Source organism: Rhinolophus sinicus, linkage group LG01 (genome assembly GCF_036562045.2).
Source record: "Rhinolophus sinicus isolate RSC01 linkage group LG01, ASM3656204v1, whole genome shotgun sequence".
Taxonomy (NCBI): domain Eukaryota; kingdom Metazoa; phylum Chordata; class Mammalia; order Chiroptera; family Rhinolophidae; genus Rhinolophus; species Rhinolophus sinicus.
Window position 1 is genome coordinate 3,724,946 of NC_133751.1, and position 23,562 is coordinate 3,748,507.

Consider the following 23,562-nt stretch of genomic DNA (forward strand, 5'->3'; position numbering starts at 1 on the left):
TCTGGTGCCCGCCCTGTTTTAAGTACTTCACATGGACAGGCTTGGTCATCTTCCAGACCACCTCCATGGTCAGTACTGTCACTGTCCCCTGACAGAGGCAAAGGACAGAGACGGGGCCCACAGTGTCGGCGCAGCATGATGGAAGATCGATACCAACAGCCTGTGCAGAATTTTCTACGTCTAACATCTAAAGCAATTTGAGAATTGAAACTTCAGTCAAGTGCCTTTCTAATGCTGATGTAATGGGAAAGGTTTCTGAACCTCTTGTAATGGACTGTTTACTTATAATAATTTATCAAGTGCCTACTGAGTGGAAGGTGTGGCTTTTCCAGATTTAGGAATGAGGAAACGCAGGCACAGAACCCTGAGTGGGGACGTGAACAGTCAGCCCCAGGGGCCGTCACCCCAGGACCCCGAGTGGCATGCACTTTATGCAGGAATGTATTGCAGACAGGAAGATGTAACCTACCCGCAGCTAGTCAAATCACAGCTCGTATTATACTAACCATTTGTGGCAAGGGACATTTAAAAACCACTCAGCTTTTGATGAGTTTGCACGGTGACAGATGGTTCCTAGACTTGTCATGGCGATCACATTGTGAGGTATATAAATGCTGAATCACTATATTGTACACATGAAACCAGTACAATAGTGCATGTCAATGGTACTTGAAAAAAAAACAACTACAACCACTCACCTTTTCTCTCTGAATTCCTGCAGGAAGTTCAAAGCCTTTTGCTGCAAGAAACACCCAGCTCGACCTGAATTTCATGTTCCTGATTTCTTTACTCCCAAGTGCTGCTATGGCTTTCTTGGCGGCGGCGTTCAGCCTGGGGGGCAAAGGGGAGAGAGTCTGAATGTCTCGTGGGGAGATTCCAGTGTTGGTCCTAAGACAGAGATTTCTAAAGCGACTCATCTCCTGGGGTATACACAGAAGGCAAAAGGCACTCAAGACGTTCATGGGTCACGAGTCTGTCGAATATGTCAGATTTCTAGTTAAGCATGTGACAACGCCCAGGACTCTCTAGGACTCATTTTGGGCACAGCGTTGTAACTCCCAGCTCTGAAAAGCCCTTGTGTCTTTGGGTTCAATCACACCCTCAACACTCAGCCAAAGTGCTTTCCGGTCCTTGATGACTCTCCTGTCTACTGACCACAAAATGAGGCGGCAGACGTTGCGGAAAGATGAAATAAAAAACCGTTCCTTTCATATTCAGAAAAGTCAGTATCAAAAAAGAAAAACAATCTAAAACACTACTCTCATTGTAAAAGGGGGCAACTTAGAGTAAGGTAAGGAAGGAGGGAAGAAAGGGAAAGGAAACGAGGAACAAGTTCAGATTTTCCAACACGAGTTATATCGGAGTCTTTTCCCAGGGAGCATCAAAGAACTTCAGTCTAGTAAGAAACTCTATTAAAAATAAAATCTGAGGGGTGGCCAGGTGGCTCAGGTGGTTGGAGCGATGTGCTCCTAGCAAGGACATCAGTTCGATTCCTACATGGGCCAGTGAGCTGCGCCCTCTACAGCTAAGATTGTGAACAACAGTTCGACCTGGAGCAGGGCTGCTTGTGAGCCTCTGGCGTGGGCTGCGGTGAGCAGCCTACTGACGGCCAGCGATCAGCTGGGCAAGCGCAAGGCTCATAACACCAGCATGGGCCGGGGAGCTGTGTCCTACACAACTAGACTGAGAAACAACGGCTTGAACCGGAGGGGCGGGGGACATCTGAGGTTAATCAAACAAATCAGTAGCCCCATCTCGGAAATTCACAGTAATGCAAATGAGTATTTCAAGGTTCGTGGTCATATGGCAGTGAACACGCCTGTTTACTTAGAAGAGCACAGGTGGGGGAACCCAGCTAGATCAGCTGCTCCCCAGGGAACGCACTGCGCGGGCGGGCGGGCGTCCTGTTTTGGTTCCTCGTACAGAGGCATGTTCTCAGTTTGAGGTGCAGCTCTTCTGGCCATGCTGTTCTAATTATGGTCAGTGGAGGCTCTGTCTTGCTACCTGCACGTACCCCATAACTTCTGGTACTTATGTGCTCCACTGGCTGGCCATGTTTTCAGAAACACAGTCTGTTTTGTCATGAGCTCCATTCCTTTTCCTTAAAGAAGCATCTCGCTCCTTGGAGTTTGTGCTTTCCTAGAGGGTGCACTGAGGGGCTCTGATGAGGCCTGGCGTTCTGCACCCCGCTGCCTCCTCCTCCCCACCCCCACTGCTGTGAGAAAGCCGCACATGCTCACCTGCTGCTGCCATCATCGTGGGTCACCATGAAGAGCAGGGACTTCGCAGGCGCGCCCTCAATGAACCTTGTCATCGGTCCAGAGTTATCTGCCGGGTCAATGCAAACCAGTTTTAGGATCTCTGTTAACTGAGACTCTTGCCTTCCATGCGGTGCTTCCTCTGCCCTCAGCGTCTGTGTCCACTCCAAGTCCCATGCAAATGGCCCTCCAGCTCTTTACTAGGAAACGGCTGCTGGGCTTCCATGGTGGGACCCTCTGAAATGAGCAGCTCGCTCAGATCATCAAGATTCTGTCGATCAAACTCGAAACCAGCAACAAGTTTGGCAGCCCACGTGGAGCATTGTCTGCAATTCCTAAGAACGCCCAGCCCACACACGAGCACCCCAGGTCATGAGCATCCCAGATCAGAGCAGCCCCAGGCCCTGACGCGTCGGGCAGATGTGAGGAACACAGACAAATGCAGACCAGACTGGGCAGGGGCACGGCTCTGCTAAGTGACCTCTCTACGCCTTACAGGAGAAAAGAGGAAAGTGCCTTTCAAACCCCATTACCTGCCACTTGGGCTTGTTCTGTATAGTTATGCTTAAATGAACTGAAGAGAAAAAAGGCGTAGTTCCTCTGCAGATTCACCTGGGCATTTCTTTTTATACTTCCCTATTATCTTCATAGAGACTTGTTTTTAATAACTCTCAGTGTAAAATAAAAACAAAAGGGGCTGGCATATCCTGACCGATAATGGTAGTCAAGACCCAGTGCTGAGAATGGAGAAACTGTTGGTGGCAAGTGGGCACTGCGGGACCAGGAATGGGTGGGCCAAGCCCAGCGGGGACCAGGCACAAGACGGTGATTGTGACCATATTCAGGGCTAGATGCTGACTGCATGATTTTACATACATTCAATTTTAAAAACATTTTTTCTTTCCCCTTATCCAATGAAGGAACAGAGGGAAAAGATCCAGGACAAGTGTGATCAGAGAAAAGGGATTTTCTAGATAATGCCTTCAAACTTCATTACATGAATTCTGTTAGAGACAACGAGGATTTATGGATGAAACTTCTAGAATACTCACATGAGCTTCTGGCAGTTTTCTTAGTAGACAAAATAAGAATGTGTGACATTTTTGTTTGTGCTTTTCAAAAAAATCTTAATTTATGTTTATAATTCATTTAAATTTTAAGAGGAAAAGAGTTTTTCTTACCACCGCCATACATATCAAAATACTGTGTTGCTATCACTTTCCCAGTTGTATCTGAAAATAAAAGGAACAGTTTTTAAAAGAAACTTCATCGGGATTCAGGGTGCATGTGTGGCTCCACAGTTCTCAAAACGGGGTATTTCTTCTCTGTCTCTTTCCAGAAAGCATGGCCGCTGTGATGACCCAGCCGGAAGAAAGGGTTGCCTTCCCCGGACGGATGTTATCAGTGTGGGGGCAGAGAGAAAGGCCTCTTCAGCTGCCCTAGAACTTCCTTCCTGTCTGTGTCCCGTGAGATTTGATTCTGTCATACCTGCCTCTTCCCACAGACACTAGAGCCCCAGCTCAGCCTTTTCTACTTTGTACTTGAGGTTTCCCCGTCAGATTATCCTGTGGGGCACATTTTATCTTGGGTTCTGCAGCCCCACCTATGTCCCTGGACTATGCTCTCAGCTTGCTTACATGATACTGTATGAAACCCCTTTTTCCAACCTGCTACAGTTCTTATTGTCAGGGCAATCATGACAGAACGTTTTTCCAAGGCCTAAGAAGAGGCCAGATTTTGTTCCCTGCCCTCCCCTCACTCCCACCCAAGGACCTTGTCACCTTCTGTTTCACAGAGGTGGCAACTGGCTAGTGGTGTCACCCTTTGCTAGACCACCAGGAAGTGGAGAGCAAATGTGGTGCTCAACTTGAGGACAGTCTATGGCTCTAGCTCTGCTCTTTTGGTTTTAACCTTGCCTTCTGCCGGTCCTTTGTTTTTTTAAGTCTATTTATATTTGGTTTCAGTTTCTTAATTTTTTTTTATTTTAAGAACCACAAATAATCTGTAAAGTGAGAGGCATTGTAAAAATAAATAAATATTTACTTTTAAAACACATTAAAATATAAATCTAGACTAGGTCATGAGCAAAAATCACCGAAAACCCAAGGTATCTTTGAAAATCATTTCACAGAGCTTGTAGAGAAGTTTTAAAGAAAACATTTAATAACTTACAATTGACAATGGCAATATTTATTCCTCTCCCAACATTTCCGGTCTTTTCTCCTATGAGCCTGAAATGTAAATAAACATTAGTCAAAGAAGGCCCTTCTTTCAGCAACAGGTAACCCTCCCTGCTCCATCAGATCTTCTCTTGGCAGAATCACTGCCCCATCCATTGTCACTTACCATTCCCTCGCAGATATGCACTGGCCTGACCCAAATCCCTTGAATGTCACCTCCACATTCACGCCACACACATCTATTCCTAAATTTCTATAAACTTGGTCCCTCAGGGAATCTGGAAACTGCATTTAATCTTATAATTTAGGCAAACGGTCAAGGAGAGGAAAATCTAAGATTTGTTTAGCACAAGCGCTTTACAAATATGTTTTCACTGAATCCTCCACCGCCTCGTAAGCATTCATTTTTCTGTTTTATGCATATGAAGGAGAGGTGGAGCAGGAAGAGATGGATCCAACCCAAGTCTGGCATCAACAGCTGCACATTCTCTCCCCCTCAGTGTATGAACGGAGATTTTGCTTGATACTTGAAGATCCTTTTCTCTGACCCCAGAATATAACCCAGTTTATTTCCTTAAATAAGCCCCTATATTACTTCACTTAATTTTCACTTTTAAATTGGAGAATATGAAATGTCAACTTCAAGGGAATCCTGTCCTAAAACCAGGAAGAAGGCTGACTTTCCTAGAGATAGTAATTATTTCTGACGATCTTGGGAATTTTGTGTATGTGTGCACACAAGTCAAGTTGTAGAATCAATGATATGTTAGTTTCATGAAAAGAATTTGGAATAGTGAGTATGGCACTGGAACACTCTGCTCTTGGCAAGTTTACCTAAACTGCCTTGAAGCCTTCTAGGCTAAGTCCTTTTTGGAGGAGCAGCATTTGGACAATTTTAGAGAATATTCCATACGAACTGGAAAAGAAGCAAAAAGCAACTACCATGTATGATAATGGAAAGTTGAGTAATCTGAACCTATTCTCTCATAAAGAAAAATAAACCAAAAAAAAGGGGGGGGGGACTTAAAAAAAAATCTGCTTCAATATATTAGAGACCTAATAAGGCAGTAAAGAATTCCCAGGGCAAGATTTATGAGAAGACTAAATTTCAAGGTGCTGAGTCCAGCATTTAAGGCTATTTATATCCTACAAGCATTTGATGATTCTAGAAAAAGTGCCCAAGAACATAAGTAGCGCTTCTGACAACCATGTGAAGCTAGGGGGACAAAAGTTGGAAACCAGGGCTTACCCTATTAAATTCCCCACATCTTATTTGGGTTGGAATAAAAAAGGGTTGCATCTTAAAAGTGAGAGTGAACCATAAATAAATCAGAAGCAATATAATTGCAGCCCAGTTTTAAGTCAACTAGGTGGCCCAGAAAAATCTCAGTCTTTAACATTTATTCAGATCATTCTATTCTGCTAATGGTTCCAGGTCCCTGACTGTAAACAAAAATCCTCAGAAAAAGAATATAATATCATCTACTGTCTTAATTAAAACAAAAACAAAAACAACAAATAACAAAAAACCTCTTGAATGATGCACCGTCTAGCACACTATCAAATATGTGCATAAGGAAAGAAGCCAACATAAACAAGAGCCAATGGAACCAGAAGAAAACAACAGATAATAGTGAGCACTCTCACAAGGGCTCCAAATAATAGAATTATCCAATAGACTTTAAAATAACTATCCTTAATATGTTCAAGAAGGTGGCAAATAAAATTGAAAATTTCAGAACTGGAAACTACAAAAAATGATATGAAGATTAGAAAAAGAACCAAACGAGGTTCTAAAACTAAAATAATAACTAAAGTCAATAGTTAAGAACTGGTTTAACAGCAGATTAGACACAGCAGAAGAGAGAATTAAAGAACTTGAAAGCAGTTCAGAGGAAAATAGCTCTGTCCACATGAAGGACAGAGAGATATAAAATGGAAAATACAAAATAGACTGCAGGCTATAGAGAATATAATAATAAAATCTAGCACATTTCATTAAGAGTCTCAGAAGAACAGGAGAAAATGAAGGGGGTAGAAAATGCAATGATAGAGAATTTGTTAAATGTGATAAAAGACTTCAAAACTTACATATTTAAGAAGTTCAAAAAAACCCCAATAAGATAAAGCAACAATAACAGACACAGTAGGGTACAAGTGTTGAAGACCAAAGATAAGGAAAAAGTCTTAATGGCAATCAGAGAGGAGAAAAAAGGCAGTTACTTTCACAGTATAAGCAATTAGACTGTTAGCTGACTTCTCAAGAGAAACAATGGAATCCAGGAGACAATGGAATGGTATCTTGAATGGGTTGAAAGAAAATCATAAGCAACACAACCTGGAAGAATATCTTTCAGCAATGAAGATGAAATAAAGACATTTCAGAGAAACATAAACTGAGAGAATTCACCACCAGCAGACAATACAGAAGCTTTTGTTCTGTAGCTTTTGCTGTACAAACTTTATAAGTATTAGCTGTTATTGAGTCTCAAGAGTCCCTGTAGAGTATCACTGAAGTTGAGAGCAGTTGTGGGATGCCCTCAAAAGAATACCCAACGAAAATATATGCATATGTGCAGCAAGAGGCATGAACATTATTTGTAATAGCTCCAAACTAGAAATGATCCAAATGTCATTCAATAGTAGAATGGATAAACAAATTGTAGTATATTCATGAAACGCAGTATTACAGAGCAATACAAGTCAATGAACACTAGCTCTACTCATCATCAAGGATAATTCTCACAGATATAATTTTGAGCAAAAGAAGTTAGACACAAGAATATATGGTCTATTATTCCATTTACATAAAGTTCAAAATAGATAACATTAAAGAATAGTATTCTGCAATGTATGTTTAGGCCATAAAACTATCAAGAAAAGCAAGGAAATAATCACCATAAAAGATGGAATAGACATTACCATTGGGCAGTAAGGAAAGGGGGGCTGCATTTCGGAAGAGGTACACAGAGGGTGTGTGGTGTGCTATTTCTTAGTCTGGATGGTGGTTACACAAGTGTTCACTTTATTATAATTCAAAACAAAACAACATATTCACAAGGTTATTAATTGCAGTATAACTTGTAACACTGAAAGATTTCAAACATCAAAAGCATCTGTCAGTGGAGAACTGGTTGAATAAACTATGACACATCCATGTTATAGAATATATGTACCCATAAAGGGGACTGAGGATAATCTCTATGTACTGATATGAGGTGATCTCTATTACACTGTTAAGTGAAAAAGTGAAGTGCAAAGCTCTGTATAGATTTTGCTGCTTTTTATGTACACACACACACAGACAAATGCACTCACACACATATGCATATATAAACATATAAAGCACAAATATGGGTATATATTAATTATACATACACACAAATAAAACATATATATATATATAACAGAAACATGGGTATATATTAATTATACACATACCATTGTTTATTTTGACTTAAAAACAAATACTGGAAGGATAAATCAGAAACTAAAAAAAAAATTAATGGAGCTGGGAACAGAGAGCAAGGAGAACAAAGTGGAGGGTAGAGGGAAGATTTCTTTGAGTATAATTTTTCCAATCAGATGGTGGTTCCAGCTGAGGTTTAAAATTTAAAAAAAAAATTTGCTTTCACTATATATGTATATTTTCTTTGTTTTGTTAAAGGTCATAAATTAACTAAGGTATAGCATATTTAAAAATACCATTTTAATAAATGAAATGAAAAGAAAAGAAAGGGCTAATTACCTTAATATGTAAAGAATCTTATAAATCAATAACAAAGTCCAATGACAAAAATAAAAGTGGACAAAATGGAGCTGCAAGTCCATCTTATATATCCTGCTCTACATGGTCTGACCCAAAGGGGTTTGCCTTTCCCAGGATTCAGCCTCAATGGAGAACTGGGGTGGTTTAAAACAGCATACTTATTTCTTGTTAAACAGTTGTAAAGCACCCTCCAGCATTCATTTATGTCCATCGTGTTTCATGCCGTAAGTTAGGTTTACTTATGTGTGACACATACATCACACGTGGCTCCAAAGAGGCCTCAATTTTAAGTAAAAAGTGTCTTATAAAACCCAAAAAATAAAAAACAATAAAAATGGACAGGAGATATGAACAGATAGTTCACAGAAAATAAATACAAAGCCTCTCAGCACAAACAGATCTTCACAGCAAGAGCAATAACCTAGTAGAAATCTCATCTGAGACTCTAAGCTTCTTCTCACGAAATGGCAAAGATCAAAATATTCTCAACACGCTGTGTTGGAGACTGTGGAGAAACAGTCATTCTCACCATGATAACCTGAGTTCTCTGAGCAGCAGACACCAGAACAGAACCAAACACGCAAGCATTTTTATCAAGGGAAGTGCCTGGAGAGAAGATGGGGTGGGGGCTGGGTTAACTGGGGAGAGCTGTCCTACTATGCTGCAAGTCTGACCCCAAGTGAGGGAAAGAGGGCAAAGCTTGTGGACTAGATTGCCATGCAGTCTCAGCAGGGTCCAGCAGGGCACCCTGAACTGGGCCTGCCTGGTACCCCTCTGTGCTCACAAAGATTCTCTCCTTCCCCAAACTCTATTCAGCCTCCCCTGAGCTCTTTTTCAAGTAGGCCCAACTTTTTTATTTTTGTGTTCATTCTCTGCATTATCCAATTTTAGCAAGAATTCTGCCAAGTCAGTTTAACTAGAACCGCCCCCCCTTGTATCTGATCACCTTCCATATCTGATTGGGTCCCTCATCCTCCATCAGCCTGCCTCCCCCACCAGGTGATATCTGACCACTTTGGCCTACCTTCGGCAAGAATCTTGTTAGGTCAGTTGAGCTAGAATTCCCCCTGACCCATGATGTAATTCCTCTTAATAAGTGTCTATCCACCAACCCCACTCCACTCCTTGTCTATAATTACCATTTGCCCAGGATGTATTTGGAGTCCAATCTCTTTCCCTCACTGCAAGACCCCATTACAGAGGTCCCTACAACTTTTGCCATGGCCCCCTTGAATAAAGTTTGCTTTACTATCTTCAACAAGTGTCATGAATATACTTTTCTTTAACAGTGCTCAATCACTGGCTAGGAACAGTTCATGGAAGCACAGCTTCAAGCAAACATGCCATGGATTTCGGAACGCAGCAGTGGGGGCTCTGGCTCAATCAACTCCCTGCCCCTGGACACCTGAGAAGTGCCTCCTCATGGTTGGTTACCACACTCAAACATCGCTGGTGGGAGAGTACTTTGGTTCCAGGCAATGACCTCAAAATTCAAAGTGGAAATTATTTCTAATTTAGATATCTATACTCAGCCAAACTATCAATTAACTGTGAGAGGGAATGAATACATTTTAAATATGACGAATCTTTTAAAAATTTACCTCTCCTTCTACCCTTTTCTCAGGATGTTATTGGAGGATGTGCGCCAGCAAAGCAAGGGAGGAAGCTGAGACAGCGGAAGATATTGTGTCCTGGAAACCGGGGCTCCAACGCCAGAGCAGGAGACAAAGGCCACCCCCAGGATGATGGGGGAAGAGGGCTGCCAGATGACAGTGGCTCAGCGGTCTCCAGAGCAACCTAGTTGGACGGAGTGGGGCAGAAGGTTCCAGAAGATGAAGTTGGTAAACATCTAATGTGAGAGAAGATTAATTTTAACTAGAGGAAAGATTAGGCATTACATGGATGCAAGTACATGGAAAAACAAGCAAGCCAACAACAAACAAGAAGACAAGCAGATATAACTATTGTATGTAACATGTTTTAGTCATGAAGAAGCTTCAGTCATGTTAACAACATTGTATTTTTCACAGCAAAGGAAACCATCAATAAAAAAAAAGACATCCTAATGAATGGGAGAAGATATTTGCCAATGGTCCATCGGATATCCAAAATTTATTAAAAAAAAACTCATACAACTGGACACCAAAAAACAAACAACCCAATTAAAAAATGGGCAGAGCACCTGAATAGACATTTCTCTAAAGAGGACATACAGATGGCCAACAGACATATGAAAACTGCTCAACATCACTAATCATCAGAGAAATGCAAATAAAAACCAAAATGAGATACCGCCACTCCTGTCAGGATGGCTATCATCAATAAATCAATAAACAACAAGTGCTGGCGAGGATGTGGAGAAAAGGGAACCCTTGTGCACTGTTGGCAAAATTGCAGATTGGTGCAGCCACTATGGAAAACTGTATGGAGGTACCTCAAAAAACTGAAAATGGAACTGCTTTATGACCCAGCAATTCCACTGCTTGGTATCTATCCAAAGAAATCCAAAACACTAATTTGAAAAAATATATGCACCCCTATGTTTTTTACAGCACTATTCACGATAACCAAGATATGGAAACAACTGAAATGCCTATTGATAGATGATTGGATAAAAGTGGTATATTTATACAATGGAGTATTACTCAGCCATAAAGAAGAATGAAATATTACTATTTGCAATGACATGGATGGACCTAGAGAATATTATGCTAAGTGAAATAAGTCAGGTGGAGAAAGACAAATGCCATATGATCTCACTTATATGTGGAATCTAAAGAACAGAATAAATGATTAAATAAAACAGAAATAGACTCAGAGACAGAGGAAAAAAAACTGAGGGTTGCTAGGTGGGAGAGGGGTAGGGGGATAGGGGAGAAGGTAATGGGATTAGAAAGTACAAATTAGTAATCACAATATAGCCACGGAAATATGAAATACAGTTTGAGGAATATAATCAATAATGTCGTAAAGAGGGGTGACTGGATGACTCAGTTGGTTAGAGCGCGAGCTCTTAACAACAAGGTTGCAGGTTCAATGCCTGCTTGGGATGGTGGGCTGTGCCCCTGCAACTAAAGATTGAAAATGGCAACTGGACGTGGAGCTGAGCTGCGCCCTCCACAACTAGACTGAAGGGCAACGACTTGGAGCTGATGGGCCCTGGGGAAACACACAGTCCTCCAATAAAATGTATATAACAAAATAATGTTGAAAAGATTTTGTAGGGGGTCAGATGGGCACTTGTCTTATTAGGGAAACCATTTTATGGAATGTGTAGATGTCTGACCACTGCGCTGTATGCCTGAAGCTGAAGCTGAACAATAATGAAATAATGAATGCCAACTATAATGAAATATATACAGACGATGCTAAAAAGATGTATACACATTTTAAGAAAGGAAAAAACTGTATTAAAATTGTAATACTCAATATATACTGATAACAAAAGATGACTACAAATCATGTGTATACATATTTTTGGCACCTCCCGGTACATACAGTCACAGGATGTGGAGTACAGCATGGGGAACAGAGTCAATGGGATTGTAACAGCTACGTATACACGATGTCAGAGGGGTGGTAGATTGGGGGAGGGGGCTTATCACTTTGTGGGGGGGTGTAAATGTCTAACTGTTACATTGTTTTGTACACCTGAAACTAATAAAATAAATAAATAAACTGTAGGTCAGTTTGATGATACCCCTCGACCAGACACAGTCAGAAAACCAAAAGTTGTCCTGGCCTCCCTGAAATGCTGACTCTGACCCTTAAACAAAACTTCAGCTTTCTTCACGTCAGCATACCACTGTAGTTACCAACCAGAAGCTTCCGCAACGGACGGAGTGTGAGCTTCTAGCAACAAATTACAATAGAAAACAATGCACTCACTCATTCGTGCTTACACACCGAGGCGGGACTACCGAGTGCCGAGCTTCTCAACCACTTCTGGCTTGGAAGTCCCCTTGTTCTTGAACTGTTTGTTTCTCACTCAATAAAATATCCATATCATCCAGTTAAACCCCGAATCTTCTTTTGACAGTCAGTAAATGTAAATGCTGGATTCTGATCAAACCCAAATGACAGTCTCATGACTTGTTCAGGATGGCGGTGAGGAAATGCTCCCGCCTCAGTGTGAGGAAAAGCCTGTGTCCTCCCTCATTTGCAGTGATTATTCAATCACATGAGCTTCCTTGGCTATTAGGCTGGTGCAAGAGTAATCATGGTTTAAAAGGTTAAAATGGCAAAAACCGCAATACTTTTGCACCAACCTAATATATATATATGTGTGACGGGTTGTCCTGTGTTCCCTCAAAATTCTAAAGTTGAAATCCTAACCCCTAGGACCCCAGGATATGATCTTATTTGGAGGTAGGGCCTTTAAAGAGGTGAGGGAGTTAAATTAAGGCCTTTGGAATAAGTCCTAAGTCAATCGGACTGGTGTCCTTTTTAAATGTAGAAACGTGGACACAGACACACAGAGGGAGATGACATAAAGACACAGGGAGGAGATGGCCACCTACAGGCCAAGGGCAGAGGCCTGGGGCACGTTCTCTCTCACAGGAGGAGCCAACCCCACTGACACCTCGATCTCGGACTTCTGGCTTCCACACTGTGAGAGAATAAGTTTCTGTAGTTTAAGCCGCCCAGTGTGTGCTTTTCATTAGGGCAGCCCCAGCGGACAGACACACTAGGCCAGGACAATTCCAAGTGCAGGGCTGATTTAGGCTCTCGTGGGTAAGGCAGTCACACAGACCTGCAACAAAGAGTTGTGGGCTGCAAAGGGACACTACATCTGCTTTAATCCATGGGGGTCATGCAACAAAACGGAAGAAACATTGTGTCCGCTGAATTTTGGTGTTCCCATGACTTTGGTAGGGCTATGCCACATATTCAAGGAAGAGTATGAAACAGAAAACAAGGCCTATTCTACCTGCTGTGAAATGAGAGTTCAACAGGGGGACACATAAAACCACAGGAGACAACGCACATCCTCACCAAGGAGCAGAGCGTGGCAGTCTCAGGGTCCCCCATCCCCCCACCCCAAGCTCCCAGCCTTTGCCTGAGGTCAAGGACGAGCCCTTCTCTGCTGCGGGCAGACTTGCTGCTGGCTAGCCTCAGAGAAGGGAAGGAATCAAGTGGGGCCGCCATTTCCTTGTCCACACTGGTACTTACAGCTTGTCTTCAAAGCATATTTTGGCATACTTGTTCCTGCCACCCCCGCTGAGCAACCGGTAGGCATAGGTGTTTGGGGGGCACGCGGTCCAGTGGTCACATTTTTGCCTTTTGGGGGCTGGGGCTGAAATGAACAAGGATGTAAGAGTTTGCATCATGCAAAGACCCACGGTCAAACCCACTGCTTGACCTTCACACTCACACGTCCTGATGGTTGTGGGGGATAAACAGGAGTGGGGAAGGGATCACCAACTCTCATTAGGAGAGTCAGAAATTCAAACAAAAATACTAAGTTAATCCAATCTGCTTCTGTCTTAAAGTAAAAAATGTGCAAAAGGAGGGGATGGTTAGTGGGCATACCAAGTTTGAAAGAGTCAGGAATTACCGCCCATCACTGGCCATGTAACTCAACATTCTTGGCATGCAATGCGTGTTTTGTTCTTACAATTGAAGAAAGATTACTTGGGCCTACGAGTGGGAGTGAAGAAAGACACGGCCATCTTCAGAGCACCTATCCAGCTTCTGCATTTACACACACGCACACACACACACACACACACACACGCACACACACATGCACACCTGACCTCTCTGGCGATGGCCGACCCTGTCCCTTTCCTTGAGCCTGAGGCACTGAGCTTTTCTGCCTGAACTGCTGTGACATCAGCGCTGGCAGGCTCTGGAGTGGACGCGTCCAGCACCCGTATTTCAGAGGGGTCAGCCATTGGGGTGGAGTGAGCACTTGCCTGTGAGTCCAGCTGACCCTGGACACTGGCCCCGCCACCCAGTGAATCTCCCACTGCTGGGTGCTGCTCTGCTGTCACTACCAGGTGCTCACATCACAGGGGCAGGGTGACCGTCCGTCGCCCACAGAACACACTGTGCTGTGCTTGGTTCAAATTGAAACCCCCGAGTCTCCAGAAAAATAATCAGCAAGTGCTGTCACTCCTCCAGTTTGAGTAGGGACGTGGCTCTGTCTTACGGATGACTGCTTTTCCGATTGAGCACTGAAGGCCACGAAGCACAGCTCATCGAGTGGTAAAGACGTGAGCTAGGATACCAGGACCACGAGAGCAAGAGCAGGGGCTCAGAACGCCTGCTGGAGGCGTCAGTGCAGGCGGGTGCTGTGATGGCCCAGCTGCCACCGGAAGAGCCGGACGGGGGCTGAGCTTCGGTGACCACAGGGAAGTGGGTGGGCACCAGCCCTGGGGCCCAGGAGGAGAAAACAGAGCTCTCAGGCGAGTGTACAACATTGTGCTTCCTCACCTTCACACCTTCCTCCTCGCCTCTGCCCCAGCCCAGCTCTCACCTCCACTGTCACCCACACAGCCCTGTCCACCCTGCTTGTCTTTCTTTTCCTCAGCACTCATCACTTTCTAATATCCTACAATTTTCTTCTTAAAAATTCTCCACGTGGGCAGGGATGTGGTCTGTTTATTCCCACTGTACCCCCAGCTCCAAGGTGGGGCGGGAGTGGGGACAGTGCACACAGCTGCTCCAACGTTTGTTAAATGAGTGAAAGGACACGTGGCCCCTTGGTGGGCAGAAATCCGCACCTATTCAGTGAAAATGCCAGATAAATTGATCCCTGCGTCCCCGATAGAAGCCCCCGTCAGACCTCGTGGACTGCAGCTCTTTTGGGTTTGCTTTTACCCATTTTTCTTCCTATTGATTCTAATTTTTTTTTTTAAATGGGAAAGGACCATGGGATTTTTATCTTTCCTTATATAATTTCTGCAGAAGAAAGGTGGAAGTAATAGAAAAGCAAAGAGGTGGGAAAAAAATCGTACATATTTTCAGTCTAAGGAACCGTCACTGTTTCACCTTCCCATATACTCCCTTCCAGACTTTTCGATGCATGCAGATGGCGTCTGCAGAGTTGGAAACACAGACGAAACACATTTGGACAGTAGGTTACGTTACTTAAACTTTCAGATAATATACTCAGTATGTTTTTTCCTCCATTTCCAGAGTCTAACTTTAAATCAAGCGATCCAACTATGAACATGAATAGGGCCATAAATAGAGTATCTCCCAGTGTTTCTGCATTTTGGACATTACAGTGTATTACTTTAGTTTTCTTTTAAATTTAATAATAATACTCACTACTTTCAATTTAGAGGTAACTTCCCTAAAGACACATTGAGCATAATATTTGAAAGTGTATAACACGCTGTTGAAAAGTGGGTGTGCCCTGCTTCTGACTTGGCAGACACCCATCTTAGCCAGTGTACCCCATCTAGAGAGAGTGCTCCAAGCGTGGCACCCACCGTCCTCTGACCTGTCACCTGCCTGTCCCTTCCCATAGGTGACCTTTCCCTCTTAACAAGGGCACAGCCTTGCTCCCTTTCATGGGGACCCTGCTATTCTGGCCACAGTGGCCGAGAGGCACTGAACCAGCTCTCTGCTGTCGGAGGAGAATGATGGTGTTTCCAGGCCCCTTGACTGTCGTCACGGGATTGCAGGACTGCTCAGCCACACTGGCCCCTGACTAGATCAGGACAAAGACCCCAGTCCTCACGCTCGTGTGCTGGGTGGTCCGACAGGTGTGCTAGCTCACGCGCACAGGCATGGCCCCAAAGGTTCTAACACGATAAGGCCACGAGGACACCGAGTCCCCCGGGATGCTGGACATGGTAGTTTGCACACAGAACAGCAGCAGCTCAGTACCTGGGGCAGCGAGGGCACCGGAGGAGGAATGGAGGGATTCTGCTTAGCTTTGAAGCCAGCTGAGCAGGTAACCAGTGTCCGATGGAATCGCAATGAGCCCGAGAAAGATTCCCACAGGCCGAATGAGGCATCAGAGCCACAGCAAAGCCTCCAGCCTGCGGCCCTTTCAGCTGAGCAGTGAAGAGCGACAGCGTGGTTGGGTGTAAGGACCCACCTGCATACATCCCAACCTTTCACCTGCACTGGCTGCCTCCCGTGCAGACCCCACAGTCTGCTCAGTGAGAAAGCAACTCAGACAGTGGAGAGTACTTAAGCTGGTTAGAAATTAAGCCTCTGGGTAATGGGGGAGGGGAGGGTAATAAGAAGAAAGTTCTCTGCAAAAATGCTGGGAAGATTTATAAAATAATCAGTATTTTTATGATTTAGCTAAGGGCTATGTCTGCAAACATATCAAATAACAGCTTTGACTGAAAATACATTTTCACTGTAAAAGTAGTAGTGAACGGTTTCTAGGTAAAGTTATTTCAGATTTATTAAAATTTTTAAAAGGCCGCTGTGAGGCTGAACCGCAGACATGCACTCCGTGCCCTTCTTTCTCGGGCTCTGGCACCAACCGGCTCTTCCCTAAGGAAGGAGCTCAAAGGGCACCCATGCCACCAAGCCTCCCATGACAGGTGCCCGGGGCAGGGGCAGCAGATTCCAAATGGAGAACTGCCTGGGGGGAAAAGAGGGCAGAGGAGGGAGCTCAGACTGCGGGATGAGGGTTCGCTTCAGGAATTCCAAAGCCGGGATCCAAGGGCTTCCACGGCCTGCCCATGTTGGGAGGCGGCTCATTTATAAAGAATAGATAACAAAGTGGAAAGAACCCACATGGATTGAGAGTGAAGTCAAGGTGGCCTACGGACACAGCTGACTGGCCGTGAGGGCCCTGAGCTCAGGCGGTCTCCGCTGGTGGCGTTGGCCACCGGGTTCGGTGCTCTGTGTGTCAGTTTCCGCGGCTCATTTCTCTCAGTACCCAATACTCATCTCTCATCACCACCTGCTCACAGCACCTGGACAGGACACCTGTGCTTATGGTCAGGGCAATCCTGGGGGCCCCTCTCCGGTCACTGCTGAGAACAGCAGGAAATAAGCCTTGTTGCAAGGCCAGTGTGGCCTGTGGACAGTGCAGTCCCCTTGGTACTCTCTTAGCCACAGGAGCACTAAAGCACAAACTAGAGGTCCAACCCCCAGCCTCTGAGCCCACCAGACCCCCAAGCAGTCACGTGGCCCTCCAAGTGGGGGTTCCAAGCAACAGCCGGCCATTGCCACACCTCTCCCAACACCTTTGGTTTCCCATAACTTGAGGTGCTTCTGTCACAGGGAGAGGGTGATGTGCTTCCCTGGCCCGTGATGGGGGGACCAGAAACCATCCTGACGAGCCCTCCTAGAACACCTGGTGTCGGAGGCGGCTCCTGGGGCAAGCCATATCCAGGACAGGCTTCCCATTTTGTGTGAAAATGGAAAAAAAAGAGAGGAAGCCCTTTGAAGGCGTGTCCCTGCCTCCACACGAGGAATCCCACGGATAGCGCTGGGCCCCCCCTGCCAGTCTGTATGCAATATGTCTCTCTGGTTCCAAGCAAATTCACTGTGACGACCTTATTAAAATATAAATACCCCAGTTATGATCAGTTCCTAGAAAGTTCTCTCTCTCTCTCTCTTTTTGGCCATAAAAGGCAACTCAAACTGAAAAGGAAAGGCTTTTACAAAAACATTTTTATCATTACCCAGTTCTTTGTATAAATTAATTTTGTATAAAGTATTTCTGTATTACAAATACACATCTATTCACAATGAGATACTGAAAAAGGGTACAGAGGACTACTTCAGTATTCCTCTGTAAAATTATGTTTAGCAACGTAATTTTTACTGGCTACTTTGTCTTTCCACTTCATTCCCAATTAGAGTTGGATTCCAAATGCATATTGTTATTTAACATGTCCTGCATGTAAAGTTTGTTTTCCTAGCATCCTGATTTGCCTTGGGGTGTCCCACGGGATGGGCAGGGATAGCTACCTTGGTATCGCACAGGCACGAAAGGACCAGCCATTTCCTCCAACCCCCACCCAATCACCATCAACGTAAAATGGCTGTTCGGGCAGCGCTGAGGCCAGGACCCACTTCTCACCCAAACCGAGCTGCAGAGGCCTTAGTCTACCATGCCCCACGGTACTGACCTGTGAGGATGGGCCTGTCACCAATGCTCCGGATGCTGTCAGCAACACTGGACAGGGGTATGTCTGGAATGAGCTCTGCCAGTAGGAACCCGGAGTACCAGGCACACATGGACGCGAATATGAAGAAGAGTACTTTCAGGGTGCCTGGGGACAGACCGGACAGGAAGGTGGATGCCCAGGCCAGGCGCCATCAGCAGCCCCGCTGGATTCTCGCCCACGCCCCCACCCGCATGCGTGCACCAATGGCAGCAGGTGCTCTGAAGAGGAATTATTCTGGGGAGGTGGGGGACAGGTAAGGCCCAGAGCCGCCTTGGTGAACCGCCGTGACTTGGCTGACTTCGCTCAGGCCAGGTACGTGAGGGGGACAGTAGCAGATAACACAAACAAGACATGCACGTTTTTCTGTTTGCTGCTGGTTTGGGTCTTGAGGTTCTTCAAATGCCAACGTCCATGATTCACCAAGGGCCCGTGTGAACCAATATGCCCCACGTGGGCCTAAAAGCCACAACTCACTCCCTTTGCGACCACCTGACTCTGCTCTGACATTGCCCAAGACCTCCAGAGGATGGGGGCTTCGTCTGCTTTGTTTATTGTGGCATCAACCAGTGCCCTGTGAGCCTTCGAAGGGTCCCCGTAACGCGGGAGGAAGCCCCCGAACCCGTCATTATCACCAGAGGCCAGCCTGCGGAGACCCTCAAGGTTCCCCGCAGCAGGAAGGGCCTGCAGATCACCTTTCTGGCCGGTGGTGGCTTCAATGTCCTCCTCTCAGTTGCCCAGGAAAAGGCATTACCCACTCCTAGATCACCGGAGGCCCAGGGCATCGCTCCCGACCCCTTCACAGGCAATCGGCTGCCAGGTCTTTCTGATTTTACCCCCTAAATAGCTCACGGATCAGGGTTACCCAAACTGCCACAATGCAGGGACGGCTGCAGGCCCTGCATAAAAGTCACAGAAGCATTGCAGGTGCCAGTGGGAGGCAGGCCTACGAGCCCGGAGGTGAGGGACAGGCAGGCAGGCTGTGCGTGGTGAGCTGGGGTCCAACCTGTCTGTGGCCTCGAGCTCAGGAGCTCAGTCTCTAGGGGTGATGGCAGAGCGGTGGGGGACGCAGGCAGCTGGTCAGACACTGGGCAGCAGGGGGAACTCGTCTTGGGAAAGCTGGGAGCCCAGGGACTCAGGGCTGGGGGAGGAAGTGCCCTGAGTCCAGGAACCTTCTGTGATTTCTGTAACCAGGACCTGACTTTCCTCGTAAGGTAATAAGCCATCAGCAGCTCACAGACATGTCCTCCCACGTGTTCCATCTCAGAGCACAGGGCAGAGGCATTGGACTTCCTCCTGAGTCCCTTGCTAAATGTGCGTGTGTGTATATGTGCGTGTCTGCATATGCATACATGTGCATCTGCCTGTGTGTGTGAGTTCTCAGGGGACTCAGGCTGGCCTTGGACACTGACGCTGGAGAAGAAATCATTCCTCCAATCATCTTACAGTACACCAGGCTACAGGCTAGGAGGTCCTGGGGTCTCAGTCCAGGGCCCCTAAAGAGGGCACTTCTGAACCCAACACACTCCTACCGGTGGGATTTCCCCCCACCTGTAGGGACAGGATGAGGTGGAACGAGGAAGCCTTGTCACTGGCAGCCTGGCCAACACAAACAAAATGCCCTCGTCCCGGAGGTGGTCACAGATGCACCTCTTGTCCTTGAGGGGCCAGGAGTATTGGGGGACTCAGCTATACTTGGGGCTCAGCTGCTTTGTGACTCCAGGCTCTGTTGGCCTTGGTGACCACTGGTGTCACTGTCCTGTCAACTGAGAATTTGTGGGAGAAGAGCTGGCAAGTGCCACACCTGCACACCACAGCAAGTTTGCAAGGTAAGCCACCTTTAAAAGCTGCCATGCTTCTTCCCTAAGTTTGAAAAACTAGGGTGACTGTGTGCCCCAGGCGAGGGTGGTCGCAGCTTAACTTTTTCATCCATTCAATCTGAACGTCCTCCCAGGTCTACCTGGGACAGATCTGACCGAAGTCGCCACTGAAATGTTGCTTCCAGCAACTTTGCCCAACCTTTATTAGCTCATAAAATTGAAGGTGACGTGGCTCTGAGTTTCTGCACGTGACATTCCTCACAACCACACACACCTAGATAAACTCATTCCTGGTGTTATGGCAAAGCTGTAAGTGAGAGGACCTCACTGCTCATGAATGAATGGTGATGTTGGGTGTGTGTGTGCATGTGTGTGTGTGGCAAAGTGGTGGATGGCAAGGCAACCTGACAGTATCCCGCATTTTCCTCTAAGTAACCGGCAAAATGGTACTGTAAGTATGTCATGTGGAGATAAATGAAAACAATTCCTCAGAGGGGTATCACGGAAGAGCCCAAGGGAGTTGTTTTCTTCCCCCAAAAGAGATCTATATCTCCACCCATTTATCCTATAATCCACATGAGTTACCAAAACCAGTTCATAAATAAATGGTTTCGTAGGAAACCATTTTTGGTTTCACACAATAAATCACAAATCTTAAAATTTGGCTTTCCTACCCTTTGGGGGATGGAGCAGAAAAGGTGGTGTTTTGAACTTTCTGGAGTGTGACCACACAACCAGAAGCTAGTTTGGAAATGTTAGTCTCACAAAAACCTCATGGCTAATGATCTGCCATCCAGAGACAGGGAAATGACCTTTAGGAGGCCAAAAGAACTTTCTGGTTTTGTACAGGATTTGCTGCCTTGCAAAAAAGGAATCCAGGTTCCTCAGTTCTAGAAAGAAAACAGCAAAATCCACCAGGAAGAGAGTGCGTGACAGAGGTGGGGTGGTCAACACGGGAACCCCAGACCCACTGGAAAGACAGACAGAGGTTACAGTCAGAAAGACAGGACTTGAAAGAGAAAATAACTGATGAAAACACTGGTCTTTTCTTCCCTCTTTCCTAGTTTTTCCCCCCAAACATTCTGTGGTCTCAAGTAATTAGATAAATGGAAAAAATAATAACAGCCTTATAAAAAGATTCAGTGACCATGGGGCACTCCGTGTTAATTAGTCCCCACCCACCCATGTCCCCAGCGACCTAAAAAGGGCTCTCACTGCCCCTCACTTTTCATAGTTTCCTGGGTTGCTCAGCTGGACGGAGCAGTGGCTGACTCCTCACTACCCAGAAGAGCCCCAGGTGGAGCCACAGGTGCATCTAACCTGCAGCTGGCCGCCCCCTGCTGGCACCCGCCGCCGTCCAGGGCAACCCTGCAGTCACCTGCTCCTCCACGGCAGGAGACCCGCCCGCCCCGCCCCGCCCCCCAGCTCCTTGGGTCCTGTGGTCACCCAGTACCTACTTTCCAGATGACTGTCCCACTCACTGATCCCCGTCGCCCCCCGCCACGCACCCCGACTGGGCCGACGGGGACGGGCAGAGGGAGCCTGGGGAAACGCTGTGGGGAGTACCTGCTCCGCACCCCCAGCCGACTGGCCTCTGCTGGGCTGGTTTCCAGCTTTCCTGATCCCAGGTCTGAGGGAGAAGCCGGCTCCAGCGCCAGCTCCACCCTCTGGCTCAGCCGGGCGGTCCCTTCAAGGGCGAGGGGGCAATCCTTTCCCCGCCCAGGTCCCCCCTTCCTCCTCCCACGGTGGGGGTCGCACTCACTGGCAGCCCCGGGCCGCATTTTCCGGGTGCTGCTTCCCGTCCTCCTGGCCGTTGGCCGCAGTGCCCGGGCGACCGAGAAACCTCCTACCCACTGAACGCAGGGCCGGGCGACACGTCCTGGGGCAGACCGGCGGCGGAGACCGGCGGGCAAAGGGCGGACACCGGGTCGGGCAGGTGTGGGCGGCCGGGCAGGGGCGGTGCCTGGGAGGTAGGTGCTCCAGCCGTTGGGCAGGTGCGCTGGGCGGCCTCCAGGAGCTCCAGGTCCCCGGTCCCGGGGGACTGCTCTCTCTGCCCAGCGACTAGGGCCCAGAGAGAATGAGCAGGGTTTGTTATGAAGCGGGGATGCAGGGTCCCTTAACGGATGGAGACCCCAAGCCCCCAATTTAATGTCTCACAAAGGAAATGGCTGCAAAGATAAGCACGACTTGAGCCTTTTAAACTTCAAAGCCGGGTCTCAGCAGGGTCCACGTCCCCGTGGCCTTGGGCCATCACCATAAGGCTAATCTGGCTACCCCACTGCTCTGTCACAGCCCAGCACCTGCTCCAGTCCCTTATATATTCAGTAGCTTGTCTTTTCTTTCTGTTGCTCCTTTCCTTTTGTGCAGAAGCTTTTTAGTGTGATGACGTCCCATTTTTGTTTTTGTTTTTGTTTTCCTTGCTCAAGGGGACAGTTCCAAAAAGACATGATTAAGGTTAATGTCGAATAGTTTGCTACTTGTTTTCTTCTAGGAGTTTTATGGTTTCAGGTCTTTTAAGTCTTTAATCTATTTTGACTTTATTTCTGTCAATGGTGTAAGAGAGCGGCCCAGTTTCATTTTTGGGGGGCATGGCTCTATCCAGTGTTTTCAACACCAATTGTTGAAGAGACTGTCATTTCTCCATTGTATATTCTTGCCTCCTTTGTTGTAGATTAATTGACTATATAAGCAAGGATCTATTTCTGGGCTCTCTATTGTGTTCCATTGATCTATGTGTCTGTTTTTGTGCCAGTACCAAACTCTTTTGATTATTATAGCTTTGTAGTATCGTTTGAAATCAGGGAGCATGATAACCTCTAACTTTGTTCTTTCTTTCTCAAGATTGCTTTGGCTATTTGTGGTCATTTGTGAGTCCATATAAATTTTAGGATCATTTGTTCTATTTCTGCGAAAAATGCCATTGGTATTTTTGATAGGGATTGCATTGAATCTGTAGCTTGCTTTGGGTAATATGGACATTTTAACGATGTTAATCCTTCCAACCCATGAGTGTGGTACATCCTTCCATTTATTTGTGTCCTCTTCAATTTCTTTCTTTAATGTCTTATAGTTTTCAGAGTACAGGTCTTTCACCTCTTTAAATTTATTCCAAGGTATTTTATCCTTTTTGATGCAACTGTGAACTAGATTGTTTTCTTAATTTCTCCTTCTGATTTTTCATTAGTGTATAGAAACACGACAGATTTCTGTATTTTAATTTTGTGTCCTACTTGACTGAATCCATTTATTAATTCTATTAATTTCTTGGAGGATTCTTTAGGGTTTTCGATGTATAACATCATGTCATCTGCAAATAGTGACAGTTTTACTTCTTCCTTTCCAACTTGGATGCCTTTGTGTCTTTTTCTTGCCTGATTGTTGTGGCGAGGACTTCCAGTACTACATGATACCTGTTCTAGAATATTCCAAGGAGACAAGATG

The 23,562-nt window shown here is 45.9% G+C and overlaps 1 protein-coding gene across 3 annotated transcripts in view; it reads right to left on the bottom strand.

The window, feature by feature from the left end:
• Window positions 1-22,350, bottom strand: part of FAM3B (FAM3 metabolism regulating signaling molecule B) — a 28,524-nt gene extending 6,174 nt beyond the window's left edge. The window contains exons 1-7 of one of the 3 annotated variants that reach the window (XM_019745763.2): window positions 21,688-21,783; window positions 18,266-18,409; window positions 13,380-13,503; window positions 4,431-4,489; window positions 3,440-3,490; window positions 2,241-2,328; window positions 699-831 (exon numbers count right to left, since the gene is read on the bottom strand). In XM_019745763.2, coding sequence (XP_019601322.2) covers window positions 699-831; window positions 2,241-2,328; window positions 3,440-3,490; window positions 4,431-4,489; window positions 13,380-13,503; window positions 18,266-18,374 — 564 coding nt within the window. In that variant the 5' untranslated portion in view covers window positions 18,375-18,409; window positions 21,688-21,783. Of the gene's footprint in view, window positions 1-698; window positions 832-2,240; window positions 2,329-3,439; window positions 3,491-4,430; window positions 4,490-13,379; window positions 13,504-18,265; window positions 18,410-21,578; window positions 21,784-21,883 lie in introns of those variants that run through there. The other 2 variants (XM_074325133.1, XM_019745760.2) reach the window with 2 other exon arrangements.
• Between the last annotated feature and the right edge of the window lie 1,212 nt (window positions 22,351-23,562).